At 34.8% G+C, this 15,253-nt stretch overlaps 1 protein-coding gene across 1 annotated transcript in view; it reads left to right on the top strand.

Moving 5' to 3' along the window:
* Positions 1-15,253, top strand: part of TMPRSS15 (transmembrane serine protease 15) — a 58,411-nt gene that overhangs the window by 18,368 nt on the left and 24,790 nt on the right. Inside the window, exons 10-16 of the mRNA XM_075724359.1 lie at positions 992-1,100; positions 3,590-3,699; positions 5,698-5,835; positions 7,092-7,241; positions 9,624-9,726; positions 10,203-10,353; positions 11,532-11,673. Coding sequence (XP_075580474.1) covers positions 992-1,100; positions 3,590-3,699; positions 5,698-5,835; positions 7,092-7,241; positions 9,624-9,726; positions 10,203-10,353; positions 11,532-11,673 — 903 coding nt within the window. The remainder of the gene's footprint in view (positions 1-991; positions 1,101-3,589; positions 3,700-5,697; positions 5,836-7,091; positions 7,242-9,623; positions 9,727-10,202; positions 10,354-11,531; positions 11,674-15,253) is intronic.

Genomic DNA, 15,253 nt, shown 5'->3' with positions numbered 1-15,253 from the left:
ATTTCAATAGTCATTATAGGTATAATTTCATTTCTGATGTTAATGAAAAGCTCTATCTAATTTCTGATTATCTGCCTCAAATTGATGAACTTGTCCTTACCTCTCCAGATAACTATGTGTGGTAGTGAATTTATCTTTATTTTAAAGCTCTATGATGCTTTCTGAAAAACTGAAAAAACCCATCATCAGACAGATTCCTAACATAATGTTCAAGAAATGCAGCAAAAGCTTCAACAGTGCTTCAGTGTCTGCAGAAATAAAATATCTGCAAGAATTAGCACTTCCCATCTTGCTGAGGCTTAGAAATATATTTTTTAAAAAATAACTTATTTTTAAACTGAAGAACATGATTGGAATGGAATAGCAGCACCAAGGAAACAAAACTAATAAAAGCTTTTTGAAAAAATACGTGATGATGGATGACATTTACCTCAGATGAATGAATTCGATAGCTGGCAGGAAACTTGGGATATCCACTTATCTCTTTGAGTACTTAGTAATATATAAGGTGAGGAACTAGTCAACCGTATCCTTTCTTGCTTTTATTCACATATCAGATTGTTTCTGGTAGTGCAAACACAGTTTTCTGATTTAAAGTAGCTGTAGATAAGAACTGTTAAGGCAAGATCATGTTTCTTACAAATGTATAAGATAAAATGAAAGAAAGAGAGTTGGAATAGTTGAATCCAACTGTTGGATTTGAATTATTTGGACTGGTTTGGACTAGTTTGGATTAGTTGGATTGTCTCTAATTTAAAAGTGAAATATCTGTACTGCTTTTCTTCTCATACAGTACTTTGAGATCAAATAGTCATAGGAATTAGAAATGGGAGTAAGTTGGTAGTGTGTTTTACTTTGTCTTCACATTGTTGCTCACGAAGCACTTCCAAGGTAATCCATGTAAACCAGTATCTAAGGTCACCCGCATTTTGGCTCTGATTCTGTTTTTCAAATGGCATTTTGACAAATGTTCTTCATTGTATCTTTACAGCTGCAGTTTGTGATGGAAAATTTATGTTGACTGATTCCTCTGGGTTTTTTCACTCTATGAATTATCCAAAACCATACAATGCAAATATTGTTTGCCAATGGATTATATTGTAAGCCATTTTCCAATAATTTTCTACATAACATTTTTTTGATTATGCGGCAATATTGTTTCCTGCACATGAACCTTATGCCTTTTGTTTGTATTCCCAAATATCCCAGCATGGAAAATATGTAATAGTATTTTCTCTTTTGTATTTATGTAACTCTTCTTTAAAATCTTACATGCCTAAAACCCATAACTATGTCTGTAATTTTCCCACTTATAAAAATTCTTAGATATGATTTTGAGAAAACTTGTGTATTATATGCATGCACAGGAACATATTTGTAAGCTCGAAATAAATCACATAAAATAATTGCAAGATATTTGTTTCAAAGTATTACAATAAATACTAGTCTTTAGGTAATAATTTTATATGCTATAATATGTAAAATAAGTTTGAAGATTGCAAGTTGGAAGCTCCTAAAAATCCCTACAATGACTGCCAATTCAGAAGTTACTGCTTTGAAAGGCAGTAATTTTTATCATGGTTTTGTAGTAATGCCCATTCTTTGATTCTGAGAAGTATTCATTTGGTAGAAGAGTTTCAAAGCAGATTAAGGAAATGGCTTTAAAATTGGGTAAGATTTGGACTTCGCACTCCCAAGGCTCCTTGGAGTGCTAGCATTTGAGTTTGTTCAGGACTTTCGTCTTCACCTTGACACTTCAGGAAAAGTCATGGTTTTCCTTCTGTTTAGTACCTTTGTTCTTTCTCATCTTCAGCAATACTATTCACCAATAATTACTGGCTACACCTGGTTTTAAAATATAGGTGTGTCAAAGGAAAAGCGCAAGATTGTATTGTTCAGAATATAAGCCTGACTTGTTCCTCAGTTCAAGGTGTCACAGAATTTGAGCACGATAAAAAATCATGTCTCAAGTGTAATACTTCCTTCCAAGCTGTTAATTTTGCTTCAAACACTGCTATAGCTGCAAGAAGCATTGTATTAGGTAGATATCTATACCAGGTATGTAGCTAATAAAAGTTTAATTTTGGAAAGAATCATGAGTAATTGCAAATAATATAGTACAGGTGCTGCAGATCTATGTAATTACAGATTGATCAATGACAAAGACAACCATCTGGTTTTATTTTCCAGTTATCTGCTTTAAATAAATCTAGCAACACGGACAGTAAAGGCCTGAAAAATTCAATGTGGTACTCAAATTTTGTCTCCCTTTAGAACAAAATAGTTTCTATGAGGGAAAAATGCTGTCTCCCTTTAGAACAAAGTAGTTTCTATGAGGGAAGCTTTTGGGTTTTCCAGTAACCGATGAGAGATATTTTGTCCTATTATTTTTATTATCCCTCTAAAAGTGTGTTAAAAGTCACCCTATACTACATCCAAGCTTTGATTTCTCTTCTGCCTTTCTTTGTCTAGAAAGATTTCCCCATTACCTTTAGGAAAAGCTTTTACATTTTCATCCCATTTGACTCATCCCATTTGACTCCTCCCCACATGAAGATACCATTTCCTCTCCTTTTAAAAGTAAGAGCAGTATGCTCAAGATTTCCCTGAAAGATTAGCTTCCTGAAAGATTACCTTTCAACTGTATGTTTTACTCTTTTAAAATCAAGGATATTTTTTCCTATGGAGAAATATATAACCAAAAAAAAAAAAAGCAAATGTAAATATTCAAATATTTACTTCATGCTTCTCTACTAATCAGTACTGATAAGTATCAGCAGATTGCTGTTGAAAAGCTCTCTTCATTGGATCTCTCAATTCCAGAAAACAACAGATAGTGGTATAGGAAGATAAGCTGATTGTGATAGTAGAGTTTTACAATTTAGCCTATCATATATGCTTAGTGGAAAGGCAATGGGAGAACTACTTAAATACAGATTACTGAAAGAACAACTGCAGCAAAATAAAACCCAGCATTTTTTACACTTTCGTTAAAGTGACTTTTGTTAGTAATCTTACTGGGTGATGGTTAGATTTGATAACATGTTCCCGAACAGTGGGTTTGAGATACTCAAATCTTCATGCAAATTGTGTTTTTGTGATAAGAGACATTATTTTGGACTTTCAGGAGACAGATTTTGATACCTTGCTATTCTTATTGATACGATGATACCATTCCTCTGACTTTAGGAAGTCTACCTGAGCAGTGAGGTGTTTTCTATTAGTAACATGTATTAAAAAGTTATTATACATTAATGAGATGCAGAGAAAAAAAAAAAACCACAAAAACTGTTCAGCTGAATATCACATTCTAGAGTTCAGAAGATTCAATTCCTAAAATATACTTAACTCCAGTGAGTAAAGGAGTATTTGTACTGTTACAAAAGGTTTATGCCCTATTCCTTTGATAATTTTACAAACTAGAAGTTAGCCAAATAAGTCATCTCAATTAATAATCTTGATTAATGTAATTTCACATTGTTTCTGAACTTAACATCATTCAAGCATGCAATGAATTTACTACAGTCCAAAAAAGATTCCTAGAAGACGACTTTCAGTTTTGATGTTTATTTTTCTCTTGTTATCTTAGAGTGCCTCAAGGGTTATCCATTAAACTGAACTTCACTTCTTTTGATACACAACAATATACGGACATTTTAAATATTTTTGAAGGTATAGGACAAAACAAGATTTTAAGAGGTAAGGTTATTTTTCAGGTAATCTTATTTTTCTGTTAATAAAATCTAAGTGCTAAAATAAGCTTTTTGAAGTGAAAAAAATTGCATGCCTGTGTTTAAGTGGAAGAACGCATCTGTGTAAAGTTACCATGTTAGACAAATGATCTTGATATATATATATCTATTCTCATGAAGTGACCAGATAAATGCTTCTCTAATATATAAATAACCTCTACTTTTTTTTAAGATCTTATTTGACCAATCTTGATAAATTGACCAGAGCCATGGTCTTGTGGGGTCCATGTTTCATTGGAAATATATTGTCAGAAGATCCTGTATTACACACAGTAACATAAAATGAAAGCATCTAAACTGAAACTGCTGGGAGAAGTACTATGATACTCCCTGAAATTCATTACAAGCATGGCATTTCTTTCCTCATACCTTGAAATATTGATGATACCTTATCTCTGTTCCTATATTCTATTCTGGAAAACTGGGATTTTGCCCATTTTTCACAAAACTCAGTCTACCCAGCTGAATTCCATCAGAGGTGGAATACAGATACTTGAAGATAAATATATAGAGATGTCAGAAAAATATATTCTTATTTATCCTTATTTTTGGAAGCAGGGAGACAATGGCAATGAGAAATAGTAACATACTCATAAAATGTAGCATGGAGAAATTCTACCCTTCCAGTACTGCTTTGAATTTGACCCCCTTCAGAATTTCAATTTAGATGCGAGAGATTGCTTCAATAATATTCTCTGCAGCAACCATTAACTTGCATGGTTTTAAGGACTGCTGTGGGGATGACCAGTCATACCACAAACACAATGTTAAAGACTGTCCTTCAGTGGATTGCCTAAAACTTTGCAGTTTGAGGGATAGATTTCCAGGTATTACAAATACCAAATATGGAGGAAAGAAGGGCTACAAGACATTTCCAGATTAAGACTGTCCACTTAAGTAAGTAAAAGTACCTGAGAAGGAGGAAGGAAAGTAATGCACATGTAATGAAAAGTGTGAAAGATTATGCCCATTGTCTTTCCTTAATAATTCGGCACCGTTTCAAATATATCGTATTACAAGTAGGGAAATAGCTCCTCCTCAGAAAAGCAAAGTCTCTCTAGCTGTGCAAAATCAGGCAAGGACTTCAAAAGAGAAAGAGTGGAGGCAAAAATGTTCACGGAACAGTGAGGAATTCAGGATTTTCTTTATCCTAAATACAGTTACTAGTCTAACTGTTGTTACCTGGCATCATATCAGCTTTAGATGGAGGAGCAACTATTTTACTATATGATGACTTGTATCCATCCTTTCATTTCACACGTATGGAAGTTAAATGAGTGAATTTAAATTAATTTAAAATTTAAAGTCAAAATTTAGATACGTTGTACTGTAGAATCATAGAACTGCCCAGGTTGGAACGGACCTTGAAAGATGCCCTGGCCCAACCTTTCATGGGAAAGGGAACCTAGGTGAGATTATCTAGCACCCTGTCCAGCTGCTTCTCAGAACATTGCAATTGCTCCTGTGCTATATGCCTTCATGCATGCATCACAAAAGGAAATTCCTATGTAATTTCACAGTTTACTTAATGTGCTAATTATTAAACTGTGACAATAAGTATATATAGCAAAAATAGGTAATCAGTACTGTGATTCTAGAGTTTCAGAGTGCATATCTGTAAATTTTGAGAACATTTGCAGCATAATAAGCATGGATATGAAGATTATAGTGTTGAATATGTGTACTATAAGAGACATTTCTCCACTAGCTGATATCCATATTGATGGATATGAGAGATGGGTTATGCAGAATACTTCTATGACAGCCAAACAGCTAAGTGCCTTCAGGGTTTTGAACCTATTGTAGGCAGGATCATAGTACAAGAGGAAAAGCATTCTTTAAGACTCAAAAAGCTAATGCACTGTATTTTTGTGACAGCACTGGGGATTTTAATGCATTTGGGATTGTTTTATCTCTGACTATATTATTCTTTATTTGTTCTCAGCTTCTCTGTCAGGGACTAATCCTGAGACAATTTACATTTTTTCTCATGAGGCTACAGCACAGTTTATATCGGATTATTCTGAAAATTACAATGGCTTTAATGCAACATACACTACATTTAATGCAAATGGACTAAGCAGTAAGTGTTCTGTGTGTGTGTGTGTTTCTTTGTTATCCCGAAAGTTTGGTGGACCTATATTTTCAGGTTGACAAAATGGAGATAAAAAGGGAAGCAGTATTTTCTAGCCTCAGTCCACTAACTAGATCCACTTTGAGAAATTTCATACGATTTTAAAGATCAAATCATTGATTTCAATAAGACTGTCCACAGGTTTACAGGCCTGTATCTAGCAGTAGGGTGATGCCTTACAAAGTTAATCTGTTTAAATAAGAGTAAAACTCCAGCCATATCTCCATCAGATTCCTCTCAGCCAGTTTGTTCACTAATGAACACCGTTGAATGACACTAATCATTATTCTGTGATCACCTGACAGCACCTGCTCTCCAGAGTTTCTGATGTCCTGACTCATTGCCACAATAATAGTCCCAAATGGCAAAACTAACATTCAGGAAAATACCTGCTTCAGTAAATTGGCATTGGAAAAAGTCCAGATGCAGTACATCTACAGTGACAACAAAATGCAGCAATATGATTCATGCATTGGTGTTCTTTAGTAGTCGGAAAAAATTTAGATGCAGATTGGACAAGTGGAGGCTTCTTCAGCTGCTAAATTTTGAGCAGGATGTGAATAAGGGATGTGGCTGGGAAGGGATATGCTGCAGGAAGCACCCAGAGTGCCAGCAAACTCTTGTCATGTGGAAGCCCTTGCTGGAGGCTGACCTGCACTTCAAGGCACCATGAAAAGACACTGAGCACAATATCATGGGAAGAAAAGTGATAAGGATGTTGCAGCAAATATAGGTGAGCAAAGAAGGAGCAAAGGAGAAGGACAAGGAAAGGGGCCTCCTTGGTGCATGGAGCACAGAACTTAGCTTCTGAGCATTCAGCTCCAGTGGTGAGCCCTTTCAGCTGGAGCAATCCAGGCCTTGGCAAAGAAAAGAGGAAAAGAGCAGGGACAGCCCTTGGTGTTAGCTATGCAAGGGGTCCTCTCTCATCACCCCACCACATTACTGGTAGAACAATCAAAAAAGAAGATTGATGAATGAGTGCAAGAGCATGTAGGGCCGTCTTAAGTGATAGTGTTTTGTTAACAAGTACAACTGACACATTTATTTGAATAATTATGTTGCATTGCATAGAAGAAGAAATTGAGTCACCATGGGCACCAGTTTTCAAACTTATTTAAAAATTTACATCGTTCGTCACTCATGTAATTATGAGAAAATACTTAACGTCTCTGTCATTTTTATTTACTAGAGGTTCTTATTCACAGATTATGAGAAAGTCAATTGCACTTTTGAAGACGGCTTTTGTTACTGGTTACAAGATTTAGATGATGATTCAGACTGGGAGAGAGTTCAGGGCCCTACCTTTCCCTTTATGACTGGTCCTGATTTTGATCATACATTTGGCAACATGTCAGGTAAGAGCAAACACAAGTTGCTTGCAGATTAAAGGAAAAGCTTGACTTAGCTTATGTGATATCACTGTACAACAGATTCTTCATAACAGTATTATTGGGATGTAATTTTACTCTGCCATAAAAATGAGTCAGGGCTACCAGACAAAATGTTTTATGCTACTGATTGTCATCTTGTGGAAATATACCAAAACTAAAAGAAGAAATAAAGGAATATATAAAGTGATTGAAGTGTGAGGTATTGAAAAGTTTCAATGCTATTGATATGCCAAAGTGCCTTATCCGAGAAAGGAATTTCTATTATGCAACAGTGTTATCGATCAACTAACTGCATGTTTACCTTAAGGAAAAAAAACAAGTATAGTTACATTTTAGGGAAATCACTTCTATTTCATCCCTATCTACTGGTGACATCCTCATGGTTGTCACAGAATAATTTTGATTTAACATAAAGTTGACCTGCAGGGCATGTAGGGCACCTATGTCCCCAGTTAGAATCGCACACCATACACATTAATTTTCAACACATGTGCAAAACACACAAACACTGCAGCAACTGCTATAGCAAAACAACTTAATTGGAAGAGTGATCATATCAAATGTGGGTTTTAATTAAAAAGACAATACTGATAGGAATCAGATTTTTTAATGTGTATCATGAATGCTTGTCCCAGAATTAGACTGCAAAAATTTTCTTCTGCTTCAACAGCAAAACCAAGCAATCTCTTTCTCAGCTGATTTGTCAGTCCAGCAAAAACCAGTTAACATAATTTGGATTTTGCAATGGTTATATATATTCTATGCAAGACTTATACAGAACTTATTCAGTGACAAATAACTGGGAAAATTGCAAATTTTCTGGAAGATGTTACTCCCAGGAAAAGAAAAATATTATTCAGCACGTTATTGGGTAGAAATTATTCACCTCTCCCTGAGTAAATGCACATTTTCTAAACAATCTTCAGAACACTGTTTTATCTTCCCACTTGACTCCTAAAATACAAATCAGATGAAAAAAAATAAAATGGGTTTAATAAAACATTTCACAATGATTCCCAGCTCTCTTGAAAATGCTAATTTATTTTAGGTGCTCTCTGTTTCACTGTGCTTGATCTAAGCTGATGTATGTAATGTTGCTATTATGTTGAATATTCAAATTTCTACAACCTGTGTTTGAAGTAAAAATATAAGCTGCATCATTAATATCTAGCTATTATATACATTCAGTAAGAGAGTATATTTTTGGTTTGCTGCTCTTGAAAAACAAAGGATTTAATACATACTCCACAACTGATTCTGAATGCTCGGAGAATTGATGAAACGGAGAACTGTCACTTTGACTATATGAAGACCTTTTCTGAAAAAGAATGCTGTGCTCATTTTCTTAAAGCTAGACACCATGTATATTTCAATGCATGCTTTCTAAGTCAACACAGGAAATGAAAGGCCTGATTCAGATTTCAGACTAATTTTCAGGTACTTCAACGTCCCACATGAAAAACCTAGGTAATCTAGAAGTGTAAATAACAGAATATAGTATATATCATTTAAATTATATATTTATATTTATTTGTAGATTCTATGAATATAATATTTGCATATAGATGTATTAGATAGATAGATAATAGATAGATAGATAGATAGATAGATAGATAGATAGATAGATAGATAGAAAGAATAAAATTGAAGATTACAGCCATGATTTCAATAAAGCAAGAATTTTATTTTAGGACTTTTAACTCTGCCTAATTTTGCTTTTCTTGTGACAAATCACAATGCTTCTGTAGCCTGGCCTCACATTATATTTCCATATGGCAGCAAGAAGTCCAAATTCCCAGCTGCAAGGAATTAACTCAGAAAAAGCTAAAAACCCAATTTCCCCAAATAATATATTTTTCTTGTTTATAATGCTTCACCTTGCTATAAAACATTCATGTAGTCATTCTCTCACCCCCCTCAACATGCAACCTATATTTCCCATTATTATGTGGATAAAAATTATAAAAATGTCAGGAAATTCTTCTGCAAAATCACAGGCAATGTCAAACAGGAAGACATTTTTATAAACTAAGCAGAAATGGCTCAGGTGAATCACTGCCTTCACTAAATAAAAGGCAGATCTCCACCTGACTTCAAAAGGACTAGTTTCCCATTTCATGTCTAGTTCTGAGGAGTGTCCGACAAGCTTAAAGCTCATTTTAGTGTGTTGTTGACTGATGAATATAAGTTGGGATAATCATTAATGTTTATTGTTTCAGGAATCTTCCAAGTCATTCAACGCTGTCTGTGCTTGATATTATTTATATTATTTTTAATGTAAAAACTCTCATTTAAAGAAAAAATCAGTAATTCTGTACTGACTAAAATGTGCCCATTATCTTGCAGGATTTTATATTTCAACACCCATAGGACCTGGATTTGGAGAAGAGAGAGTCCGGATTCTGAGTTTGCCTTTGGTCTCTTCGGATTCATCTTGTCTAAGCTTTTGGTATTCTTACATAATTCCTAAACATATACTTTGTTTAAGAATAAAACCAAATATTTTTCTTTCATATATAACATTAATCCAAGTCAGTGTGCCAGCAATACAAGCCTGCTTCTGTTTGGATTTCCATGATCAGTCTCAACTCCAGGCCTGAAACTTTGACTCCTTTATAGGCTTGATTTTTGCAGTTAGCTTTATGTATTTTCTTTTTCACTCTGCATCCAATATTCATTTATATACAGAAATTACATTAAAAATCCCTGAAATATTTTTTGTCATGTCACTAGGTCTCTGCAGAAAATATAGCAGTGCCAAGTAAAACTTCTATGTGTAATCTAAACATATGATTAATTTTATTTTCAAGTTCACTGCAGATTAGTCCTAATTCCATAAAACCATTTATAACATAAAAAGCTTGATATTTTTTAATTAAATTTAACTTTGTTCTAATAATGCCAAAATTGCTCTTCCCCCTCTAGGTATTTCATGTACGGTACTAATGTTTACCGTTTAAGAGTTAGCATAAGTAATGAGCATGGTTTGGAAAAGATCATTTTCCAGAAAGAAGGAAACTATGGGAACAACTGGAATTACGGACAAGTAACTTTAAATGAAACGTCTGATTTTAAGGTTTGTTAAACTGCTAGTTCTTTTAAAATTTATTTTAGCTAAACTGATATCAGAGTTTTCTGTGAAATTAACCCAATGATCCGCAGCTCCAAAGAGAATATCTAGTGCTATTTACTAATGCATGCCATTAAATAAATGTTAAATTGCTGGACTGGAGTCCCCATTTGAACTGTAACCCCCCCGCCCACCCTTTCCCTATTCTGGAATTTAAAGTATTATTATTGTAGAAAACAGACAACCTTAACGTTGTTGTGGGACAGTCAATGTTATCATGAAAGAGAGCTTTCCAGAAAACAAAGATGTTCAAAGCCTATCAAAATCTGATGTGGAGTGTAAAATCTGAACAGTGAGAGTGATATGAAGCACCTAGCCATGACAATATTTAAATTAAGTAACTTCAGATTCTGAAACAGTATTTTCACTAATCAATTACAAAATAATTCACTGAAAGTGTGTTCCAGACAGAAATGTATTTGGTGACTCATGGTTAACAGCTGACCTGTAAACAAAAGGAGGACACTTATGCTAGATAATTCCTTCAGCAACCCTCTACTGAAAACAGTTTCTTTTGTAGGTATTTGGGATGGCTTGTCCTGCTATAGTAATTTTGATTGATGCAAAAGCACTGCCAGAAAGATGCATTTACCATCTGAGGAAGTAAATGCATCTGTGACCTGGCTGCATCACATTTCCAGCAAATGTGTGTTTTATGATCTCTGGAAGAGTGCTATACCTAGCTGTATTTCACCAGAGTGAATTCCTTGGTAGCAGGATTACTTTAAATATGTGGATATTAAAGCAATAACAAACAAATGAGATTAATTTCCATTTTCCATGGAGATACGCCATTAGATCAGGAGAATTTTGAACTGATGAGTGATACAGAATTTGTGTTTCAAAAATTACGTGTATTTATATATGAAAAGTAAAGTTATTGAATAGTTTTAAATCACGTTCACCGTTTATACAAAGAAGTTCCTGCACTCTTTAGAATGATCCACTTGGTTTCAATAGTGCTGTTTTGTTTTGTGAGGAGTCCTGCCTCATTCCTGATGCCCTCCCAGTGTAGAATACAGTAGAAATAAGAGCATTCAAGAAAGAAGACAGAATCATTTGTCATAGGACGCTGAAAAGTTTTTCATTAAATTATAAAACTAATTCTTTTGCATGAACTTCAGGTTATTTTTGATGCCTTTAAAAAGCGTGGTCCCAGTGATATTGCCTTGGATGACATTGGTTTGACAAAGGGAAAGTGTAATCAAAGTATTTATGTAGACCCAACTGTGATTCCAGCTGTTACTACTGTCCCTTCAGTTCCTAGTAAGTAAACACTAAATTACAGCTGATTGCAATTTCCTATTACTGTATTTGTGTATGAGTGATTCAGAATTTTCAGCCTTCAGTTTTATAAAAATCTCTCTTCAGCCTTATAAAATTGTCTTTGGGATAACATACTAGGGATCAGGTTCCCTGCCCATGACTCCATTGATAGCAACAGAACTGGTAGATATACAGCTTAAGCTATCAGTACAGTATCTTCCAAAACTGGAAGGGTGGAGGATAATTGAAGAATTCAGAATTTGTCTCTAAAAGGTTTAATTAGTAAAGCTTCCAGGAAGCCACTGAAGGGGAAGGAAGAAGGAAGAGAAGGAAGATTATAACCTCTATATTTGAAACTATAAGTAATGTAGCAGGGGAATAAGAGAATGAGCAGTGTCACATAATACTACCACTAGAGGTCTCAATGGTAAAAATTCACCAAGCTCTGAGAACACATGCACACTGAAAACTCCCATATTTAGGAGAATGAATCTATAATAGGGCCAGAATGGCTTAAGAGTGGAGCAAGGTGTATGTGAGTGTCTAATACCCAAAATGGAGGTATTACCTGGAACAAGGCTTGCAGGGAATGACTTCTTTCCAATATGCATTTGGCCATATTGTTATTCCTGCTATATCTGATTACATTAAAAAGGAAAAAGAAGACAATACTTGCTTTGAAAAAAATTTAAATAGGGAAACACAAAAGACAGGACATTTAGCAGTCCTTCTGGTTTCAGAAGAAATGAGTGGACAAAAAAGCCCCAATCTTCCCACTCCCTGATCTAATGAGAGGGTTCAGTATTTGCATAAATTATGGAATGTGTCAAAATCTAAGCCTGATTTCTTCAACTTTGCCTTTGCTAATTCTACTCTTCATGGTAAGGCAGGAGTGATGAATAGGTGCTTGCTCTAGTAATAACGGACAGGGCTTTTTTCCTGCTTGATGGGTCTCATCTCATTTCATCTCACTATCTTCTTGGCACCTTTTCTGAATCCCAGGTTCAGTGGGGAACTGGAGGAGGGTTGGTTTTGTTTGCACATTTTTGCCATCTTCTCCAAGTCAAGTAGTAAGTTAATGAAACATGAAACCTATAGCACATATGCACTTCTCCAGACAGGTTGTCCAGCTTGATCCAGACCCATCATATTGCTGAGTCTTTTAAAGAAAAGCACAGAGATTTAAGCTTCCTCAAAACATACGAGTTTCACAGAGCTAGTTAGAAGAACCTCACTGAGAGAAAAATGAAAAAATACCTGTAGACATCATTGTAAATCTGGAAAATGTATGTAAAACAAAGAAGAAATATTGCATATGATGTTAACCAGGTCCATGCACATTCAAAGCAAAAACTGGTACACATATGAATAGAGACTTTGGGAAAAAATCATTAAAATACCTGATAGGGCTTTGTAATTTATTCTGAAAGAGGCACGAACATTTTGGCAAAAAAGAGATTTCTACAAAAGACCTATTCACAGATGGCTTAATATCATTAAAACAAACAGTAAGTATGTTCCAGGACTGCCTCCTATTAGATTTACTGTCACTTAAAAAGCACAGCTATTTGCTCTCTTGACAGCATATAATAAATAAAAAATGGTCTAAAATTAAAATAATAGAAAAAGACTGTTTGCATTGTATTCATGTTGAAGTGCTGTGTACTAATATTGTCATTCTATCAAATCTACCACTGCTAAATCTACTGCATCAGGACAGGTAAGAAAACAAAACCTTCTAAATGTAAGAGCAAAATTCAGTTTTAGAGCTCCATCGTGAGACACTGGGAGGTACAGTTCAACAAGATGTCTCTGTCAGCAGAATTAAATTTTAATAAAACTAGTAATTTCAGTCATAATGTACCAAAGTGAGTTTTGGAATTTGATTGCAGTTTTCATTAAAGCAATATTGTGAAGAGGTGCTGATGTCTGCCACCTCCAGCCATCTTTCAGGTACTGTGGGTAAACATACCTCACAAGCTAGCATCAGTCTAATGATTAGTGGTAGAATGACCCTGTGGTAAATAGCAGCTGAGTGCTGCTGTCAAAACACCAAAGAAATGTCATTCAAACTATAGATCTCTACCCAAAATACAGTGATAAAGTTTTAATAGTCAAAAAAAAGGAAGTGGTCATGTGGCATATTACTTCTTATGAAACAGATTAGAGAGGATCCATACTGTCCTTCAATATGATACAAAAGCACAGTCTAAGCTGTCACTGGGGAAAAACTAACATGTTTGCATAACTTTGTTGAGGCGTGCTATGTACATGATATCTGTAACCTGCTGAAAAAAAGTGAATGTTATCAATCATCTTCAAAGAAGTATGAAATTGCTTTGATGGATGTGGTGCAAGCTTACTAACACTAATGGTTTCACTACAAATGTCATGTCTATAAACAAGAGATGAAAGAAGTTGAGCTGAGCCAATTTCTTTTGCTAGACTTAGAGCTTCAGTAAGAGGCACTGGCATCATTCACAGTGACACAAAAGCTCATTGAAAAGTCACAAAATTTTGGTGGTGGGATAGGGAAGCTAGATTTGTTTTTGTCTTTTGCAAAGACTGTCAGCTTACACTTTCATCTAAAACAAAGATTTCTTTCATCTTCATTTATAACCTGTCTTTTAACACAAACAACAGTGTGGAAATTATAGTGTATGTCAATATAATATGTGTATGTCAATATAAATTAAAGTTTTGGCCAAAGCACAGAGGAATTATTTTATGAATATGTCATATAATTTTCTACAATGTTGAGAAAATCGTCTATTATGCTCAATGAAAGGACCAAGATTATTGGTGCTGATTGCTATTTGGTTCTCTAATGAGTGACAGCTATATGAATAACTCCATATAAATTTGTGTTTAAAGATCACTGGAAATTTTTAAAGCATTTTTTCCAGACATGAGTAAAATCAATTATTTCTATTGTTTTTCCACGCAAGAGAAAGAAGATCATTACTAATGTGCTTTACATGTAGTCAACACCAGGTCAGATTTCCTAAGTTGACCCTCTTCTGCTATTAAGAAAGTTGGTTTTGCTCTGCTCATATCACCAGAAGGTACTGGTTAAGAATCATACATTCTTCATGCAGCTTTACAACACCTGTTTGTAGGTGCAGTAATGTTCCATAAAAAAAGCCAATGTAATCTTTGTTGTTAATGGTGGTTACAGAAAGTAGTTCTCATTGTGAGCCATACGGCTGAAACATAATGTACTTGTTAGTCAGTGTGTGATTGTTAACAGTTCCTTTTCCTTTCAGAGAGTTCGGCTTTTTTTGCAGGAGTGATTTGGTGAAATAGTTCTGTAAGATCGCTGTCATAAGAAAGTTCAAATCTTTCTTGTATTTAGTGGAGCTTCCTCCCAGTAGGATTCAATGGGCAAACTCAGTAGGACTTGTAGATTATGCAGTCCCCAACCAAGTGGCTCAGAGTATGCAATACTGACAGACATAATGAAACGCAGAATTTGAGCTATTGGGCGGTGGAGGGGGGAGCAGGAGCGGGGAGTGTTAAAGTTTAGCCAAAGTCTGAAAGTTAAAAAAATCAATTGTAATTCAAAGAATAAACCAACAAC

This window comes from Pelecanus crispus, chromosome 1, assembly GCF_030463565.1.
Source record: "Pelecanus crispus isolate bPelCri1 chromosome 1, bPelCri1.pri, whole genome shotgun sequence".
Lineage (NCBI taxonomy): Eukaryota > Metazoa > Chordata > Aves > Pelecaniformes > Pelecanidae > Pelecanus > Pelecanus crispus.
Note: the sequence above shows the minus strand (reverse complement) of the source record. Positions and strands in the feature narration are given on the sequence as shown.